This window comes from Neophocaena asiaeorientalis, unplaced genomic scaffold (genome assembly GCF_003031525.2).
Source record: "Neophocaena asiaeorientalis asiaeorientalis breed wild unplaced genomic scaffold, Neophocaena_asiaeorientalis_V1.1 scaffold43, whole genome shotgun sequence".
NCBI lineage: Eukaryota > Metazoa > Chordata > Mammalia > Artiodactyla > Phocoenidae > Neophocaena > Neophocaena asiaeorientalis.
The window spans coordinates 642,513-659,656 of NW_020173674.1; the positions used below are offsets into that span (position 1 = coordinate 642,513).

Here is a 17,144-nt window from a genome sequence, read left to right on the forward strand (position 1 = left end):
AGCTGGACGTGGGTCTGGGGACTCACAAATGCCTCAGGGGCGCGGGAGATGGCAGGAGCAGAGCTCAGGAGCCTTTGTGCCTTGACAAGTGCCAGTTTATTTGTCGTCTGTTCATGGTGGGCTCACGGTGCACAGTGCCTGGTGCCCCCTCCCTAGGGTGAGCTTTGCTGGTGGGCAGGCGGTGACGCTTGCCTCTCCCTTCCCTTCCCCGACTGCAGGGCCCCTCTCCTCGCTGTGACCCGAGCCTCTCCCCCACCCTTCTCTGCTTGGGCGGCCCCCGTCTCCCCAGGAATCCCCTCTGCAGCAGCCTTCCTCACTCCTGCCACCGGGGGTGGGGTTCTGGTCCCAGCAGGACAGGAAGGCTGCCTTCGGAGGCCGGGAGGCTGTGTGGCTGGGCGGTGGGCAGTGCCCTGTGCAATCCCGAGGCTGGCAGTCCAGTGCGGCTGGCTGGGTTTGGTCAGGGTCTGCAGGACCCCCGCCTGCAGCCCCTTTCTCTTCAGGTGCCCGGGTGAGCTGCGTCTGAGGGCTCTTTGAGGCCATGCCCTGTGCCTAGGAAAGGGGCTGCTGGGCACAGTGGGTCGGGGTGAGCGGGTGCCGGCGGCGCGGCTCGGTCCTCGCTCCCGGGGCCAGGTCTCTAGTCTCCGCAGCGCTGGGAGCGGCACGCGCAGCTGCTGAACAGCTGCAGCGCGAGCGTCAGCCGCCGCCCCCTCACCCTGGGGTCCGGGCAGGGCAGCACGAACTGCTTCTCGTGGGAGCTGAGGGGGCGGCAGCAGCTACACTTGGCGTCCACTCGCGTGGTGTCAGTGTTGAAGCTGCGGAGGGGCGGCGGCGGGGAGCGCAGGTCAGGCCGGCGGCCTCGGGAGCGCTCCTGCCCCTCCCCGGTCGCTGCGCCTTCGCGGAGGGGCTGGCCTTGCGTCGCTGACCTCCCCGGCTCCCGGCAGGTGTGGTGGAGGTGGGTGCGGGCCGGGGCCACCCGATGGGGCAGCATGCTGCCTGGGCCGGGACCTCTCAGGGGATCTTCCCCAGCTCCCACCGGGAGCGCCTCTGTCGAGCAGGGCGGGTTCCAAGTCCGGGAGCTGGACAAGGGCCGCACGGGGCCGACGGCTCACCTGGCCGAGGAGGCGCAGACGCCCTCGCAGCGGGTCACCGTCACGTTGGCCGTGCACCCCTGGTAAGTGACCTCTTCCTCAAACTCCCTCACGCTGCAGGTCCCTGGGAGCCGAGAGGCAGGCATCAGATGGTGGCCCTGTGGTGGGGCTGGAGGACAGGTGTGGCCTCTGGGGGCGCCACACCTGGCCCTCTCGAGGGCAGGAGCTGACACACACGGCTCTGGGCCTCGGGTTTTTAAACCCCTTTACCTGTGGCACGGTGGATAGTGCCGGCGCCACCAAGGGAAGGCTGCCAGCTGCCTGACAGCTTAGATGATCTGGGTGCGGCCGTGTGGGCGCCGCCAGCACGTTAGTGCCCACCGTGGCGTCTTCCCTGGGTCCCCACCCTGCACTCGAGCCCCTGCCCCAGGCCGTCTCCCGTTGTCCGAGCCCCGCTGAGCTCAGACCTCATGGCTTTGCATGGGAACAAAGCCTGATAGCAAGTCTCTCACTGTGTGTTTTCTTCCTGAAAGTTGGCTACACTGGGAGTCCCCCAGGGTCAAGGGTTTTCTCAGAGGACGAGGCAGATTCCCAGCACTGGCCCCAGCCTCCCTCTCCACCTCCCCTCCTGCCCTGACACCAACCTGTGGGCACAGGTGTTTCTGGTCTGCTGGGCTCAGTACCTGCGGTAGGGATGGGGTAGGATGTCAGCATCCCCTGAGGGCACGTTTGGCATCACAAGAGCTCCCTGCAGGGCTGTGGGCCTGGCTGTGAGCTCCGTCCTGCATCTGTCCCAGTGGACAGACTGTAGCGGGCGCCCTGACAGCTGGCAGAGCATTGCTGCCGTTAGAAACTGCCAGTGGGACTTGAGTGAGAAAGCAAAGCCTGCACGGTCTCTCCTGCCTTCCCACCTGCCCCCTTCCAAGGCCTCCCTGTGGCCTCGAGCCTGCCCTGCTTTTCCACTGGAGGTGGGACGAGAGGCCTGGCGGGCACGGGGGTCTTCCCTGTGGCTCCCACTGCCCCCAGCCCTCCTCCCCTCCTGCTCTCCTGCTCCCTCGCCCCACGCCCTGGGTCGCCTCTTCCTGGGCAGTCTCCACCCAGTCCTTGTCCCACAAGAGAAAACACATTTTTTTTCAATACCGTCCTGCAGTGGTGGACAGTCCTGCTGGGGGAAGGCTGGGGGTGTGAGAGGGGAGCCCGCTTCAGGGGACGGGTGCCGTGCAGGGGAGGGGGTGTCCTTGGAGGACAGGGTGGGCTTAGGCAGGCCTGGGGCAGGAAGGTAGAGCAGAGCCGGAGGCATCTGCAGCACTGAGACCTGGGTGGGCGCCAACCCTGGAGTGCAGGCGCCCCGGCCGCTAGTCCCAGCTCGGGCCCCGACGATCACCTGGGGTGAGGCGCGTGCCTGCTTTCTGCAACCGGGGGGAGGGTTGCGAGAGTTGAAACTCAAGGTCCTTCTGAGCTCTGCAGAGGGTTGCCGTGGAAGGCTGCTGAGGGAGGGTCACCTCAAAGGGAGGCCAGGACTGCAGCAGGGACGTGGAGGGGTGGGAGGCTGAGGGAGGCAGGTGCAGGACAGTCAGGCCCTGAGGTGGGGAAGGGGGCCACCTGGGAGAGGCCAGGTGCCCATTTAGGCCAGACTGGAATTCACTGGAGCTGTGCCCTGAGAAGAGGGGAGAAAGGATCTGGGACCTGGCCAAGAAAGGCTGAGGAGAGACCCCGAGAACATGTAAGCAACATACAGCAGAGGACAGGCTGGAGAGGGGGTTGGGGGAGATGTGACTTGGCCACTGCCTGCTGGTGGGGGCCCTGTCCTTCTAGACACCCCCAGGACACAGCTGAAGCACCAAAGCTCAGAGGCCTGGAATGGCACTCCAGGGCTGGTCAGAGGCCAAGCTGTGGCTCCCCCAGGCTGTGCCCGACCCCGAGTCTGCTCAGTGCCCTGCACTGCCTGGCCATCCCCAGGCAAGGGAAGTGAAGGCTTTAGGGGGAGGAAAGGAGACACACCTGCTGCAAGGGCTGGGCCAGCCTCTGTGGGTGTGTGCAGGTCATGATGGGGTGCAGCAGAGGTGGGAGCAGAGGCCGAGAGGCAGTGCCCATAGGGTCATCAGGAAATGTGAGGGGACGAGAAAAGGCGGAGATCCCATGGGAGTGACCCAGAGTATTGTCCAGAGTGGAGAGGCAAGACTGAGAAGAAGCGTGCGCCACGGGGTCGTGAGGTGGCTGCAGAGACGTCACTCACCTGGAGAGCTGGGTAGAGATGTGACGAGAGAGGAGATGGATTGGCCCCTGGTGGAAGAGGACCCGGCAGTGGGAAAGGAGGCGCTTCCATGCGCAGTGATGGAACCGGTCAGGAATACGCTGGCCGGCAGCCTGGTGGTACTTGGCTGTCTGGTGGTGAGGTTGGTGGATGGGGAATTTGGGATGGCTGTCACTCCCAGGGTAGAAGACAGGAGGCCCTGCGTGGGGGCTCGGGTCGTGAGAGAGGTGAACTTTGAGGTAGTGGACCGAGAGGACAGAGCTGAGGAGGTGGGCTTGCTGGCTGTGGTCTGGGATGTAGACAGGACCATGGTACTGGGAGTGGGGAGAGGGGACAGCGTGGGAGAGGATGGGGGTGAGAGGGAGGGCCTGACGGACACAATGGTGGCTGGGGAAAAGCGGCTGGCAGACAGGGGGGCTGTATGTGATATGGTCACGGGTGCAGAGGGGGAAGGGCTGTGCGGAGCTGAACTAGCGGTTGGGATGCTCTGTGAAGTGGAAACTGCCGAAGGTGATGGGGAATATGATATAAAAGGAGGAGTGGTGTGTGAGGACGTGTGAGAAGGAAGAGAGGAAGTAGTGGGCAGGGAGGAGAGAGTGGAGGTGCTAGATGAAGACGAGGGGTAATGTGGAAGGTTCGACACAGAAACAGAAGTGGTGAAAGGACTTTGGCTTGGGTTTAGAGGAGATGGAGAAGATAATGTAGAGCTAAAGCTAGAGCTTTGTGGTAGTGCTGTGCTGACTGAGTTCTGGGCTCGGGTGGTCTCTGTTGTGGTCTTTGTCAGTGGTGGGGCTGTGGGGGTGTGGTGGTCTCTGTTGTGGTCTTTGTCAGTGGTGGGGCTGTGGGTGTGGTGGTCCCTCTTGTGGTCTTTGTCAGTGGTGGGGCTGTGGGTGTGGCGGTCCCTGTTGTGGTCTTTGTCAGTGGTGGGGCTGTGGGTGTGGTGGTCCCTCTTGTGGTCTTTGTCAGTGGTGGGGCTGTGGGTGTGGTGGTCCCTGTTGTGGTCTTTGTCAGTGGCGGGGCTGTGGGTGTGGCGGTCCCTGTTGTGGTCTTTGTCAGTGGCGGGGTTCTGGGTGTGGCGGTCCCTGTTGTGGTCTTTGTCAGTGGCGGGGCTGTGGGTGTGGCGGTCCCTGCTGTGGTCTTTGTCAGTGGCGGGGCTGTGGGTGTGGCGGTCCCTGCTGTGGTCTTTGTCAGTGGCGGGGCTGTGGGTGTGGCGGTCCCTGCTGTGGTCTTTGTCAGTGGCGGGGCTGTGGGTGTGGCGGTCCCTGCTGTGGTCTTTGTCAGTGGCGGGGCTGTGGGTGTGGCGGTCCCTGCTGTGGTCTTTGTCAGTGGCGGGGCTGTGGGTGTGGCGGTCCCTGCTGTGGTCTTTGTCAGTGGCGGGGCTGTGGGTGTGGCGGTCCCTGCTGTGGTCTTTGTCAGTGGCGGGGCTGTGGGTGTGGCGGTCCCTGCTGTGGTCTTTGTCAGTGGCGGGGCTGTGGGTGTGGCGGTCCCTGCTGTGGTCTTTGTCAGTGGCGGGGCTGTGGGTGTGGCGGTCCCTGCTGTGGTCTTTGTCAGTGGCGGGGCTGTGGGTGTGGCGGTCCCTGCTGTGGTCTTTGTCAGTGGCGGGGCTGTGGGTGTGGCGGTCCCTGCTGTGGTCTTTGTCAGTGGCGGGGCTGTGGGTGTGGCGGTCCCTGCTGTGGTCTTTGTCAGTGGCGGGGCTGTGGGTGTGGCGGTCCCTGCTGTGGTCTTTGTCAGTGGCGGGGCTGTGGGTGTGGCGGTCCCTGCTGTGGTCTTTGTCAGTGGCGGGGCTGTGGGTGTGGCGGTCCCTGCTGTGGTCTTTGTCAGTGGCGGGGCTGTGGGTGTGGCGGTCCCTGCTGTGGTCTTTGTCAGTGGTGGGGCTGTGGGTGTGGCGGTCTCTGTTGTGGTCTTTGTCAGTGGCGGGGCTGTGGGTGTAGGCTCTGTTTCTGTGACAGGGACATGTGTCGATGTGGGTGGGGTGCCAGTTGGCTTTGGGCTGGAGGAGGTAGTGTGGGACTCTGTTGACGTGGTGACTCGGTGAGAGGTTGGAGCCACCAAGGAGGTGGCAGATGGTGACACGTTGGTGGGAAGCGTCTGTGGGTGTGATGGGGTGGGGTAGGTGGTGGCAGTCCAGAAGGGTGTTCCCGTGGGCGGACCTGTTGTGTGGGTGGTAGTGGGGACAGAAAGGATGGGGGTGGAGTGAGTGGTGATAGGGGTGTGTGGCATGGGGGGTGTGGCTGTGGCGGTGTGTGTTAGGGGGTTGGATGCAGAGTGTGTGGTGTGACTGGTGTTTGCCTCGACCCTAGCAGTGGTGGCTCTTGACAGTGGACTGGTGTGCATTGTGCTGTGGCCTGTGGTACTCTCCGGGGGTCGTGGGAGGTCCGTCTGCTGTGTCTCCTGGCTGACAGAGCTTTTAGGGGTCCAACGGTGTGTTGAGAACGCTGTAGAAAACAGTGGTGGTCAGTTCACTCCTCCTCGTTACCCTGCCTTTGGGTGTGACTCATTCATCACCCACACCTTCCACATCGTCCTCCTCCCGTGTGGCTTCTGTGTGTCCCTGGTGGTGTGTCCAGGAGTTTTCTGAATGACTGTCTCGTTCCTTTCCCAAGCCCCACCCCGGCATTCTCTGTGGACCCTTGTTGCCCTTAGCTGCTTGTAGTGGGCTCTGGGGTCCCTCCCCGGCAGCCCTGCATGGCTCTGTCCCCCAACGCTACTCTCAGGACGGCCGTTGTTCAGGTGGGCTCGGCTATCCCTGCGTGGCTCCCCTGCCGCTGGCCTTGGGAAAGGGCTTCTCTTCTCGCCTGCTGTCAGGGTAATCGGAGGTTTGGGGCCCTGCCCCAGAGTTGGGACCTGCACTTGGGTCAGGGGACTTTTGGAGCCCTGGCATCCTCTGGGGCCTGTGGATTCCCTTGGTGGGGGTGGCCGTGGTGGATGGGCGCTTGGGTACCGTGGCGGGGGAGATGTGCAAAGAGGAGCGTGCTGAGTCAGGCCAGCTGCTGCCTCCCTCGGGCCTGAGCTGGTCCTGTGTGGTCGTGGGGGTGGCCCAAGGCTGCTGTCTTCCACGCGGCCCCTCACAGCTTGGGCTGGGCACTGGGGCTGCCCCGCTGAGGCCCCTCTGTGGGGACAGGCAGTGGTGGCATGCTTACTTGCGGGCGACACTGTGGAGGTCCCTGATGTTGCCGGGGTTGGCGGGGCTGCTGTGGTTCGCACTGTGGACCGAGCTGTGGACCGTGTGGCTGTGTCGTGGGAGGATCCTGTGGGCTGTGTTGTGGCTTGGGTCACGGTGGGTGCTGTGGCTGTTGGCCTTCGAGTGGCCGTGGTGGCCGGCACCGATGTGGCCCATGCGGTGACGGTGGAGGTGGTTCGAGGTGAATCTGCAGGGAACAGCGCCCGACATCCCCTTCAGCCCTGTCCGCACTGCCACGGGTGCTTCCTCACCCACCCTGGGGCCCTGGCCCGGGGGCCCTACCTCCTGAGAAGACTGTTGGTTGTGTCTGGGTGGTGGGGGCTGTGGCTGTGGCCGTTGGCGTGGCCGGAAGGCTGGGTGTCTGGATCGGGGCCTCAGGTGTGGCCGGGGAGCTTGGCGAGGGTCTGGTGGAGCTCAGCCCAGTGGTGCTGGGGGTCACTGTGGTGCTGGCCGCGGCTGTGGTGGGCCTGGTTTCCGTGCTGTGGGAGCCTGAGTGTGGCACACATGCTGTTGTTGTTGGGTAGGGAGCTGCTCTGGCACACCCTTTGGGAGGAGCCCTTCACTTCCCTGCTGGGCCCCCAAGCCACGCGGGCCGGGCAGCGGCCCTCATGGCAGTGGGGGCTCCCGGCAGGGCGTGTGTCCTTTGGCCCTGCTGTGCTTGGTGGCCAGGCAGCAGGGCCCAGTGGGGCCTACCGAGCCCCTCCTGTCTGACTTCCTGGTCAGCATCTGCCACCCCCAATGTGCCGAGCAGCCCAGGGCCAGCGCAGCTACACCCTGCCCCGCCCCACACCTGCAAGCCTGGCTGCGGCCGCTGGGCGGACAGACACAGGCTGGGCTGGCTGCAGCCTGGCTGGTGGAGCCGGGAAGGAGCCCCGGGAGAGAGCCTGCTTCACCTCGGCACCTTGCATGTGTGCAGTCACCTGCCGTGGGCAGTGGCACGGTGGGTGATGACGCCGCAAGAGGAGGGGCGGTTGGCGGTGCTGCCTCCCCGCCCCGTCTCCGCCTGCCTGGGCCCTTCAGAGCCTTCGGCTGTGTCCCCAGGGTGTGAGGCAGAGGACACGGGGGATGGAGCTACCGCAGAAGTGCTGGGACCCCTGCTCCCCGTCTTCTCTCCCCTCCTCCCACCTCTGCACCGATGGCCTGGCAGGGAGTGGAGGGGCCAGCCGGGGTGCTGCCCAAGGGTAGCTGCAGGTAGTGTCCAGTGCCCACTGGGCTGCCTGCTGCTGAACTCCCAGGAGGTCCCTGCTCTGCACCCACACACCCCAGCAGGCTGGCGGGGCCTGGGTGTGCCCTGTGGCCGCAGGCTGGGTGAGTGGATGTTTGGGGAGGGGAAGGGAGGCGAGGGCCAATCCCTTTTCCTGTGTCTCTGGCTGCCCTGGTCTCTGGCTGTGCCCCTGGGGAGTGGGGGTGCTGGGAGGCTGGCCAGAGGTTTGGGCAGGAGCTGCGAGCTCTGGGCGGGGGCGTGGGGGGCTCTTGGGCAGTGGACTGAGCTTACTGCATGGCAAGCACATCCCCTTGTCGTGATCGAAGTACTCATTCTGGGAGCAGTTGTAGCAGCCTGAGGGGGGTGTGCAGAGAACAGCCAGACCTCAGTGTCCAGAGCCAGAAGCCCCTCTTCCCCAGGCCTGGTCGCCCCCCCAGCCCCGGCTCTCCTGGCCTCTCCCCCGATCCCCAGGCGCAGGTGCCTGCCTGGGTCCGCACTGTCAGACACACCCCCACATCCCACCCGCCAGCAGTCCCAATCCCTCCAGGCCTTCCCCTCCTCCCATCTCCTTCTCTGCGCCCAGTACCTTCGATGTTGGTCCCCGGGAAGCTCCGCAGTGACGCGGGGCAGAGGCACGGCTGGTAGTGCCATGTACAGTTGGCCTCCTGGGCGTACTGGTACTTGCCGCCGCCCACCTGCGTGTGGGTGTTGTAGAAGTCGCAGTAGATGGCTGTGGGGAAGGGCACCGTCAGGCGGCAGAGCTGGCCCGGGAGCCCGCACCTGCCAGTGGGCTCAGGGTGCCTCTGCCTCCCTGGGGGTGCTGCCCGCCCCCCGCCCCCTGCCCCGGGGAAGCGCTGCAGCCGGACATTCCGCCTGTGGCCCTGCGGAGGCCTTTGGGCAGGAGTGGGACTCACGGCAGAAGTCTGGGGACCGCCAGTCCACGCACACGCCCTTGTCCACGCAGGCCTTGGCGTAGGCGGCCACAGCGTCACACAGGCACTCGCAGTCCCCGCTGGTGTCACACCCACACGTGTCGCGCACGCAGGCCTCATAGTAAGGCAGGTGGTACACCTGCGGGGGCCGGCCCTCAGCGTCAGGGCGGGGCCAGGCTCCTCCCGGCTAGCCCTCCCCTGGTGGCTTGGCCGCTGAGCCCGGGGCGCCGGCCAGGGTAGGACGGGCACGGGTGGGGGGGCACCTGGCCCTGACGGCTTGGCCGCTGAGCCCGGGGCGCCGGCCAGGGTAGGACGGGCACGGGTGGGGGGGCACCTGGCCCTGACGGCTTGGCCGCTGAGCCCGGGGCGCCGGCCAGGGTAGGACGGGCACGGGTGGGGGGGCACCTGGCCCTGACGGCTTGGCCGCTGAGCCCGGGGCGCCGGCCAGGGGAGGACGGGCACGGTGGGGGGGCACCTGGCCCTGACGGCTTGGCCGCTGAGCCCGGGGCGCCGGCCAGGGGAGGACGGGCACGGGGGGGGGGCACCTGGCCCTGACGGCTTGGCCGCTGAGCCCGGGGCGCACGGGGGCCCGCCGGGGGGGGGCCGGGCACGGGGGGGGCACCTGGCCGTGGCAGGCGGCGAACGTCTGGCTGTTGATGATGCTGCACTTGCGCTCCGCCCAGGAGCGATGGAAGGTGTTGAGGCTGCAGGGGTCCTGCGTGAAGGTGGTGTCCCCGCACAGCGGGCTCTCCTTCCAGGAGTTCACGAACTCCAGCTCCCTGGACGCCAGGTACTTGCTGCGTGTCTGGAAGTCGTCCTTCATGTTCCCGTTGTAGTTGCCGCACAGGCCGCAGAGGGTGCCCTGCGGGGGCTGGTGTCAGGCGGCCGCGGGCAGGGCCTCAGCACTCGCTGGGGCTGCGGGGCAGGGGCGGCGGTACCTGGGAGGCACGGGCGATCTTGATGAAGACGGTCATGTGCTTGTTCCAGGTGAGGGTCAGGTTGTACGTGCTGCTGATGGTGGCGTCCAGCACCAGGTGCATGGAGCTGGCCTTGACCCGGAAGTGCACGCTGGGGTCCTCCCCGCTGACTGTGTAGTTCCTATCCGCCAGCATGATGGACAGGCCCTGTGGGGTGCGGCTGTCACAGGATGCCTGCCCACGTCCTGGGTGGCCAGTAAATGCCGCTGGGCTCTGCCTCCCGGCCTGAGCTCTCCATGGCAGGGCCAGCCCTGGCCTGGGGGGGTCTGCCCTCTAGAGCCTTCTGTCGGCAGAAGGTTCCAGAACATGCTGGAAACTGTGTCGAGGACTGAGGGTCAGGCTTGTGGGAGAACCCCTACCTGCTGTACGGTTGTCCAGTTCCGGGGACACTGCTGCCCGTGATGTGGGCGTGGAGGCCAGGGCACAGGGCCGTGAGGGCCCCGAGAGGCCAGGCCCTGGGGCCCTGGGGGGAGGTTGGGAAGGCCACCCGCCTGCTCACCCCCAGGAAGATCTTGATGGCCCGTGAGCAGGTGACACCCGACTTCCCACACACGACATTCTCTGTAAGGATCTTGAAGGTGGGCTGCGAGTCGCTGGCACCACAGCTGTCCTGTGGGGAGATGGCGCCGAGGAGGAGCTGGCCCTGTGGACCCCTGGGCCCCCCATGGCCCCCCTGTGGCCCAGGCCAGCACTCACTGTGGCCAGGATATACTCGCAGTTGCCATCGAACACAAAGCGCTGCCCATCGAAGGTGACCACGTGGCCCTCCCCGTAGAGGGTGCAGGTGGATGGGCAGTGGGCACTCTGCTGGCACGTCCACGTCCCCCTAGAGCAGATGCTGTGGGAGGAGCAGGGCATTCTGGGGTGACTGGGGCACACGCACCCCCGTAGGACCCTGACCTCATGGGTTGGTAGGGGCCCCTGCCCGCCCCAAGGGCTTAAGGACAGTTGGGCCACCAGGTCTGTGGGTAGGGCTGTGGCTCACCAGCTCTTGCAGTCCGTGTGGAGCTCGGCGCCCTGGGGATAGGAGACGCCTGCAAACTCGCACGGGCACTCCTCGGGGGGCACACACTGTCCGCCGGCGTTCTCGTAGAGCCCCTTGGCACAGACACAGCCAGGCTCACACTTGGTGGGCACCTGCAGGGAGGAGGGTCAGTGGCCCCTGGAGGGTGGCCCTGCTTGCTGCCGCTGCAGCCCTGGGACCTTCTGAGACTCCCCAGCGTTCTCCCCAGACCTGCTCCCTGCGTCCGTCCTGCTCTGGGCCTTCCCTTAGCACAGCTGCCCCTCTCTGAGGGGCATCACCTCTGCGGCATGGCTGGGCTGGTGTACCCTCACCCCAAGCTGGCAGGGCCCACGGTCCTCAGGGAGCCCACAAAGGAGCACAGCCGGCGGCCACGCCACCGGTCACGCGCATCACGGGACGGTGGGGATGGAGCATGGCCCGCCTTTCGTGAGGGGTCTGTGGGACTCTTCTTGTGGGCCAAGGAGAAGATGTCGGGGGCGTCCGCCGTGGGAACGTCTAAGCCAGGGTGTCCCCGGCACCCCGGGCAGTGGAGCCTGCCCTCCGCGGAGCATTCTTGCCCTCGCTCCACCTGGTCTTACACAGGGGGTGCCGGTGGCTAGCATCTGGCAGGTGGGAGCGCAGGCTGCCCCGAACTTGTCCTCCGAGGACTGGTTGCAGGACTGGAACGTCTTGGGGGCCAAGCAGGTAGCTGCAGAGACAAGGGGCATGGGGTGAGGCGGGCCCAGAGGGGCCGAGGCACCCACAGTCCAGCTCCGCCAGCCTCGGCTACAGCTACGTACCCAAGAGCATCTGAGGCGGTGCCGGGCAGCTCAGCCGCCCGTTGGCGCAGTAGCTGCAGGAGAGAGGCCCGTGAGCGCCGCCTGGGCTGGGCTGCAGGCCGGGCGGCCACCCTCTGGACCCCTCGCTCACCAGATGACGCCATTGACCATGGTGGACTGGTCGGCCAGGATGAACTTGGAGCTGTCCAGGAGGCAGGGACACTGGGCCTCACGCACACACTCAGCCTTGTGGTTCAGGTAGGTGCCCTCGGGGCAGTTGCAGCCGTCCACGGGCACGGCGCTGGGGTGGCACTCGACCTCGCGGTCGGACAGAGACAGGCACGTGCGGTCACAGGCCTGGCTGTCGTAGCTGAATGTCTGGTTGCCTGTGCAAGGGGTGCCTGCGGGGGACCCGGAGTCAGGCCCGGTGCGGGGGTGTGGTGGGTGGCACCAGCCCCGCCGGCCCATACGCACTGCAGTTGTCCACGCGGCTCCTCCAGCCCTGGAGCAGGACGCCCCGTGAGGCGCACGCGAGGGCGTAGTCGCCCAGGGCGGCGCAGATGTGCGGGAAGGTCTCCTCGTAGTTGCAGGCCTGGTACACACACCTCTGTGGGCAGACAGGGGCCGTGGGTGCCCACCCAGGACCCCGAGCGTGCCCCCTGCGCCACCCCCCCGCCCCCGCTGCCCACGGGGCCGCCCACCTTGTAGAAGGGCTTGGGGTCCACGGCGGCATGGCACTTCTCGAACACCGTGCCCTTCTTCACCAGCACCGCGCAGTGGGTCTCCGCGCACACCTCTGGGGGGCAGGCCGGCGTGGGTCAGCCGTCCGCCGGGGCCTCCCGCCCACCCCGCGGCCCTCCTGGACGGCACTCACTGTTGAGCTGGCTCATGGAGCAGGGGTCGGTCTCACGCTCGCGTGCGGCTGGGCAGTTCCCTGCCCGCCAGGAGTCCACGAAGAGCAAGGCGGTGCCCTCGGTGATGCCCACGCTGGTCGTGAAGTCGTCCGTCGTGTCCCCGTTGAAGTTGCCGCAGAGCCCTGGGCCGGCCGGACGTGAGGGTGGACCGGCCCAGGCCCCTGTCCTGCCCCGCCCTCCCCAAAGCCCATCTTCTCCCCTAACCACACCCCGGGCGAGAGGCCATGGCTGGCTACACCCCAGGGAGGACCAGCCGGCCAGGTGGAGCTGGCCTAGGCCGTGAGTGCCCGACACCCTGGGTCAGTGCAGGGCTCTGCTGGGCCCCTCCTCTTCTGGAGTGGCTGAGCTGGGCAGGGACGGGGCAGCCGGGGGAGGGACTCACCTCTGGTCTGGCCTCTGAACTGGGGCCCGACAGTGATGTACACTTGGAACAACGGCCACAGCTGGATCACGAGCTCCAGCCCGAAGGTGGTGACCATTTGCAAGTGGGTGGATGTCTGCCTGAAGACCGTGATGTTGCCTGAGGGGATAGGGGCCTCAGCAGGCGGCCTGCTTTGGGAGCGGGCTCGTGAGGCCCCGGGTGCTGGGGGGGAGCTGAGGACGTACGAGTCGCATACGGCAGCCACTTGGTGTCTCCGTTGTTGGTGATCACCTCGTCCTGAGAAATCACAATTTTGTCCTGCGGGGAGGGTGGCCGAGTTACGGGGGGCTGGGAGTTGGGGCCAGGCAGGGTGGAGGGGGAGCTGGGACGCATCTGCTTGGGGCCCCGGGTGGGCGCAGGTGGCAGGCGGGGTGGCCTCACCTGGCTGGACACGTAGATGACAGCGACCAGCGATGTCTCCGAGTGCGAGTACCCAGACTTGTCGTACACGGCCATGAGCGAGCCCCCGTCGGGGAGCTGGGGGCTCTGGGAGGAGGGGCGGCTCAGCACAGGGGGCCCGGGCTGTCAACGGCGACCCGCCGTGGCGGCCCCCAGGCGGAGGCTGCTTCCTACCTGGAGGAGGATGTAGGTGCAGGTGCCGTGGAAGCGGTAGGGCCTGGCGTCGAATGTGGTGACGAAGGAGCCGCCCTCCAGGGCGCAGCGCCTGGGGCAGGGCTGCTCCACGCACTCCCAGCGGCCCCCAGAGCACCGGCTGTGGGCGAGGAGGCGTGACCCAGATGGCCCCCAGGGCTGAGGCCGCAGCATCCCCCTCCCTGCCCCCAGCCTGCCTGCACGCCTCTCCTGCTGCCCTGCGCTCACCAGGTCTGGCAGGCAGCTGTCGTGACCTCCCCAGGGGCGAAGACTACCCCACTGAGCATGCAGGGGCACTGGGGGACAGGCACGCAGCTGTGGTTTTTGGAGATGTCGTCCAGAACCATACCTGCGGGAGAGGGGCTTCCTGGGGCTGCGGGGCGCGGAGACCCCTCCCGCCCTCCTGCTGGGCAGCCCCTCCCCCACCCTGTCCCGCCCGGGGGGAGGGGGCTGGGGGTGCCCCAGGAGAGCCTCCGCCTTCAGCCCCGCCTGCCTCGCCGCCTCCCGCCCTCTCGTGCTAGGTGCCGCTCCTCATTGGGCAGCGGGCCCTGTCCAGCGCAAACCCCGCCTCTGCCCACCACCTTACTCCCTGCTGACTGGCACATGCGGCCGTGGCCCGGGGCGTCTGTGAACACCGTGAAGGCAGAGCCCTCCCTGGGCCAAGTACCCGCAGAGTGTCTGGGGTTTCCGAGCATGGGTGTGGGCGGAGCGGATGCCCTGTCTCCAGGCTCCTTTCCCAGGGTCCTGGGAGAGCAGCTGTCCTCACCTTCCGGGCAGAAGCAGCCGAAGGTGCAGAAGCTGGAGCAGCTGTGCCGCGGGTTGGAGCAGGTCTGCACGCAGGTCTCACCGCACTCCCGGTACACCTGGTTGGCTGGGCACTGGCCCACAGCTGCAGGCCCGTGTGGCCCTCGTGAGAGGGGTCGGGCGCCCAGGGCCTGGCCACCCACCCGACCCTGGCCGAGGACTCAGGCCAGCCCCTCCTCCACCTGGGTCTTCTCTGTCTCTCAAACAAGGGGAGATTGGGGGCATCGTGTCTGGGGCCCTGGCCCTCCCCCCGACCCTCCCCAGGACTCACAACAGAGGCCAGGGCCCCGCCAGCTGTTGACGGGCTGGCCAGCCATGCTGCACTGGCGCGAGTACTCGGATAGCGTGGCACAGCTGCAGTGGTGCCGGCCGGGCTGGGCACACGTGGCCATGTCCGCCTGGCAGCTCAGCAGGAAGGGCTCCTTGGGCACGTTGCACTCGCGGGACACCAGGGTCAGCAACTGGATGCAGGTCTGGGCCTGGGCACAGGGACACTCAGGGTCATAGGGGTCAAGGCCACATCCCACACCACGCGTGTGACTTGGCAGTCTGGGGGTGTCGTTGGCCTCGGGACCCTGCCAGATCCCGTGAGCCAGCCCCACCCTGGCTGAAGGGCCCCCTTGGCCCCGGGGAGCCCGACCGCCTCACGTACGTTCTCTGCCTGCGGGACCCGGGGGCTGGGGATGGCCTCATAGGCACAGATCTCGTTGGGGTCATCCAGCTTCTGGAGGGCGGCGTACTTAGGGGGTTCCAGGAGTTGCCCTGGGGTGAGGGGTGGGGCAGGGTCAGCACCATGGTTGCTGGGCCACAGAGGGGTCTCCCCACCACTTTCGCCCACCTACCGTCCTCGCTCAGAAACTCATTGGCCTTGTTGCCGTCGAAGTTCCCACACAGCCCACACATCTTGCCCATGTGCTTCTTCTCCACCAGGACCTGGAGGGGTCAGGCACCGCCGTCGGGTGGGCGGGGAGGCGCACAGGACTCCCAGGGCCCCAGGACCCCTCGGAAGCTGCTCACGCCTGCTCCAGGGGCCCAGAGCACCCCTCACGGGGAGGGTCCTGGCGCCATGCCACCCCAGGGTCTGTCCGCCCGGCTCCTCCCAGGGGACCTCCATTCGTGCTCGCTGGAGGGAACTGAGCCAACAAAAAGCCCAGGCTCCTGGCCGGGCTCAGGGCCCCAATCCCCAGGAGGGCAGCTCCACCGCCCAGTCCCCTGACGCGTCCTCACCATGAGGTGGGCGCCTGGACCCCACATGACCACCAGCTCCAACTCCAGCTGCTTGGCCACCAGCCGCACGCTCTGGCCGAAGGGTGTGATCTGGAGCCTGTTGCTGCTGTAGGGCAGGCTGACGACCCTGCAGGGTGACAGCAGTCAGCGGCCGCCCCTCGGGGCCCCAGCCGCCCTGCCCGACTCTGCAGCCTACCCCACGTCCTTGATGGAGATGACCGCCTTCCGCACCGTGACCACAGAGGCCCCCAGCTCCACGATGACCCGGGAGATGTTCCCGCTGGGCCCTCGCCGTAGCTGCACGCCGAAGGTGGACGAGGCATCCTTGCACATGGCCGCAAAGATGTAGTTGCAGGTCCCCGAGAAGTCATATGTGTGGCCGTCGAAGGTGGTGAAGTGGCCGGGCCCCCACGTGGAGCACCAGCCCCTGTCTGGAGCTGTGGAGGGAGCGGGCGGGGTCTCGGGTGGGGCAGGTCTGGGGCCCCGGGGAGCCCACACTGGCAGACAAGAGGCCTCCCAATTTCCAGGCCCTCCTGGGGTGGGCGGGAGAAGGGTCCCGCGCCCCACACCCACCCCCTGCCTACGGGAGCGCAGGCCTCTGTTGTGGTTGGGGTCTGTGGCGCGTGAAGCTGCAGCTTAGCCCCCATCCAGCAGGGGGCAGCAGGGGCTTGTCTCCCCCAGGGGAGGGTGGTCTGAGGCTCTTCCATAGCTGGGGGCCCTTGTGGAAACACCAGACACGGCTACCCTGTAGCAGGGCCATGGCCGGTGGACACGGGGACAGTGGGCTGCCGTGACCCTCACCTGTCTGCGGGGAGTCCTTCAGCCTCCGGAGGCCTGGGGGCACCAAGGAGCTGTCGTCCAGACCTGCGTGGACAGAGCCCGCGGTCAGTGTGGGGCTGCCCAGCTCTGCTTGAGGGCTGTGGCCGGCAGCGTGTTTCGGGTGAGCCAGGCCCGGGGCATGGCAGGGAGTGCGGGGAGTGCCAGCAGGGCTGCTCCTGGGCTGCACAAGCTCCGCCGTCCCCGCCGTCCTTTCCTTTGGTTGCCTCAGAGGGACCTCTCTGAGCTGTCACCTGCTGGGGCTGGGGACACGGTGGGGATGAGGCCCCGCCCCCAGGCACACGCACGCGTGGAAGGGCAGTGAGTGGGCGGCGGCCGCAGGCGCTGGGAGCCGGGAGGTCCCTGCGGAGATGGGGTCCCGAGAGTGGGGCTCAGGGCTGGGCGAACTGGGCCCCGGCTGTCCGTGGCGTCGTCTGTCCCGCGGCACCTGCAGGTCTGCCCGCCGGGCTCCAGGCACTGGCTCGCTCCCCAGAGAAGCCCGGGCACCGTGCACACAGGTGGCGTGTGATAAAGGGGCTCCTGGCTGCGCTGGCTCCCAGTGGGCTCCCGTGTGGGCCTCATGGGGGGTAGTAGCTGCAGGTGGGGGTGAGGAGCCCTGAGCCCAGAGGGGTTCGGTGGTCTGCAAGCGGCGGGAGGGCCAGGGAGAGCTGGGCAGGGGTGCCCGGGCGTCTGTGGGTGACTTGGCCAGCGGCGTGCCGCTGTCCGGCTACACCCGCCGAGTTCCCAGCCCAGCCCCCCTCGGGTCCACTCCCTCTGGGGTCTGTGCGCGTTCTGCCACCAGCTCAGAGCCTGAGTGAGGCTGAGGCCCGCGGAGGACTCCTCCCTCTTCTGGGCCCTAAAAGAGGCTGTTTCTTTGCTTCCTTCCTCCCTGTCAGCTTCCCGGTGCTCTGGCCGTTGCCGGAGAAATGCCCGGTGACGCTGCTTGCGGCGAC

At 67.1% G+C, this 17,144-nt stretch overlaps 1 protein-coding gene across 1 annotated transcript; it reads right to left on the minus strand.

Annotated features, from left to right (window-relative positions):
- Positions 1-634: 634 nt before the first annotated feature.
- On the minus strand, positions 635-16,773 carry MUC6 (mucin 6, oligomeric mucus/gel-forming). The gene is made up of 36 exons (XM_024749025.1): positions 16,446-16,773; positions 16,177-16,239; positions 15,572-15,812; positions 15,376-15,502; positions 14,991-15,081; positions 14,801-14,910; positions 14,420-14,627; positions 14,111-14,233; positions 13,573-13,693; positions 13,327-13,465; positions 13,135-13,239; positions 12,939-13,011; positions 12,715-12,852; positions 12,293-12,454; positions 12,120-12,214; positions 11,893-12,025; positions 11,570-11,819; positions 11,440-11,492; positions 11,239-11,348; positions 10,622-10,773; positions 10,333-10,474; positions 10,136-10,246; positions 9,598-9,783; positions 9,282-9,521; positions 8,642-8,798; positions 8,314-8,457; positions 8,019-8,081; positions 7,649-7,770; positions 7,314-7,443; positions 6,806-6,884; positions 6,483-6,710; positions 4,085-5,492; positions 3,716-3,729; positions 3,325-3,656; positions 1,110-1,212; positions 635-812 (listed from the first exon to the last, which is right to left on the minus strand). The coding sequence occupies exons 1-36, from the start codon at positions 16,771-16,773 to the stop codon at positions 635-637; spliced, it is 6,459 nt and encodes a 2,152-aa protein (XP_024604793.1).
- Between the last annotated feature and the right edge of the window lie 371 nt (positions 16,774-17,144).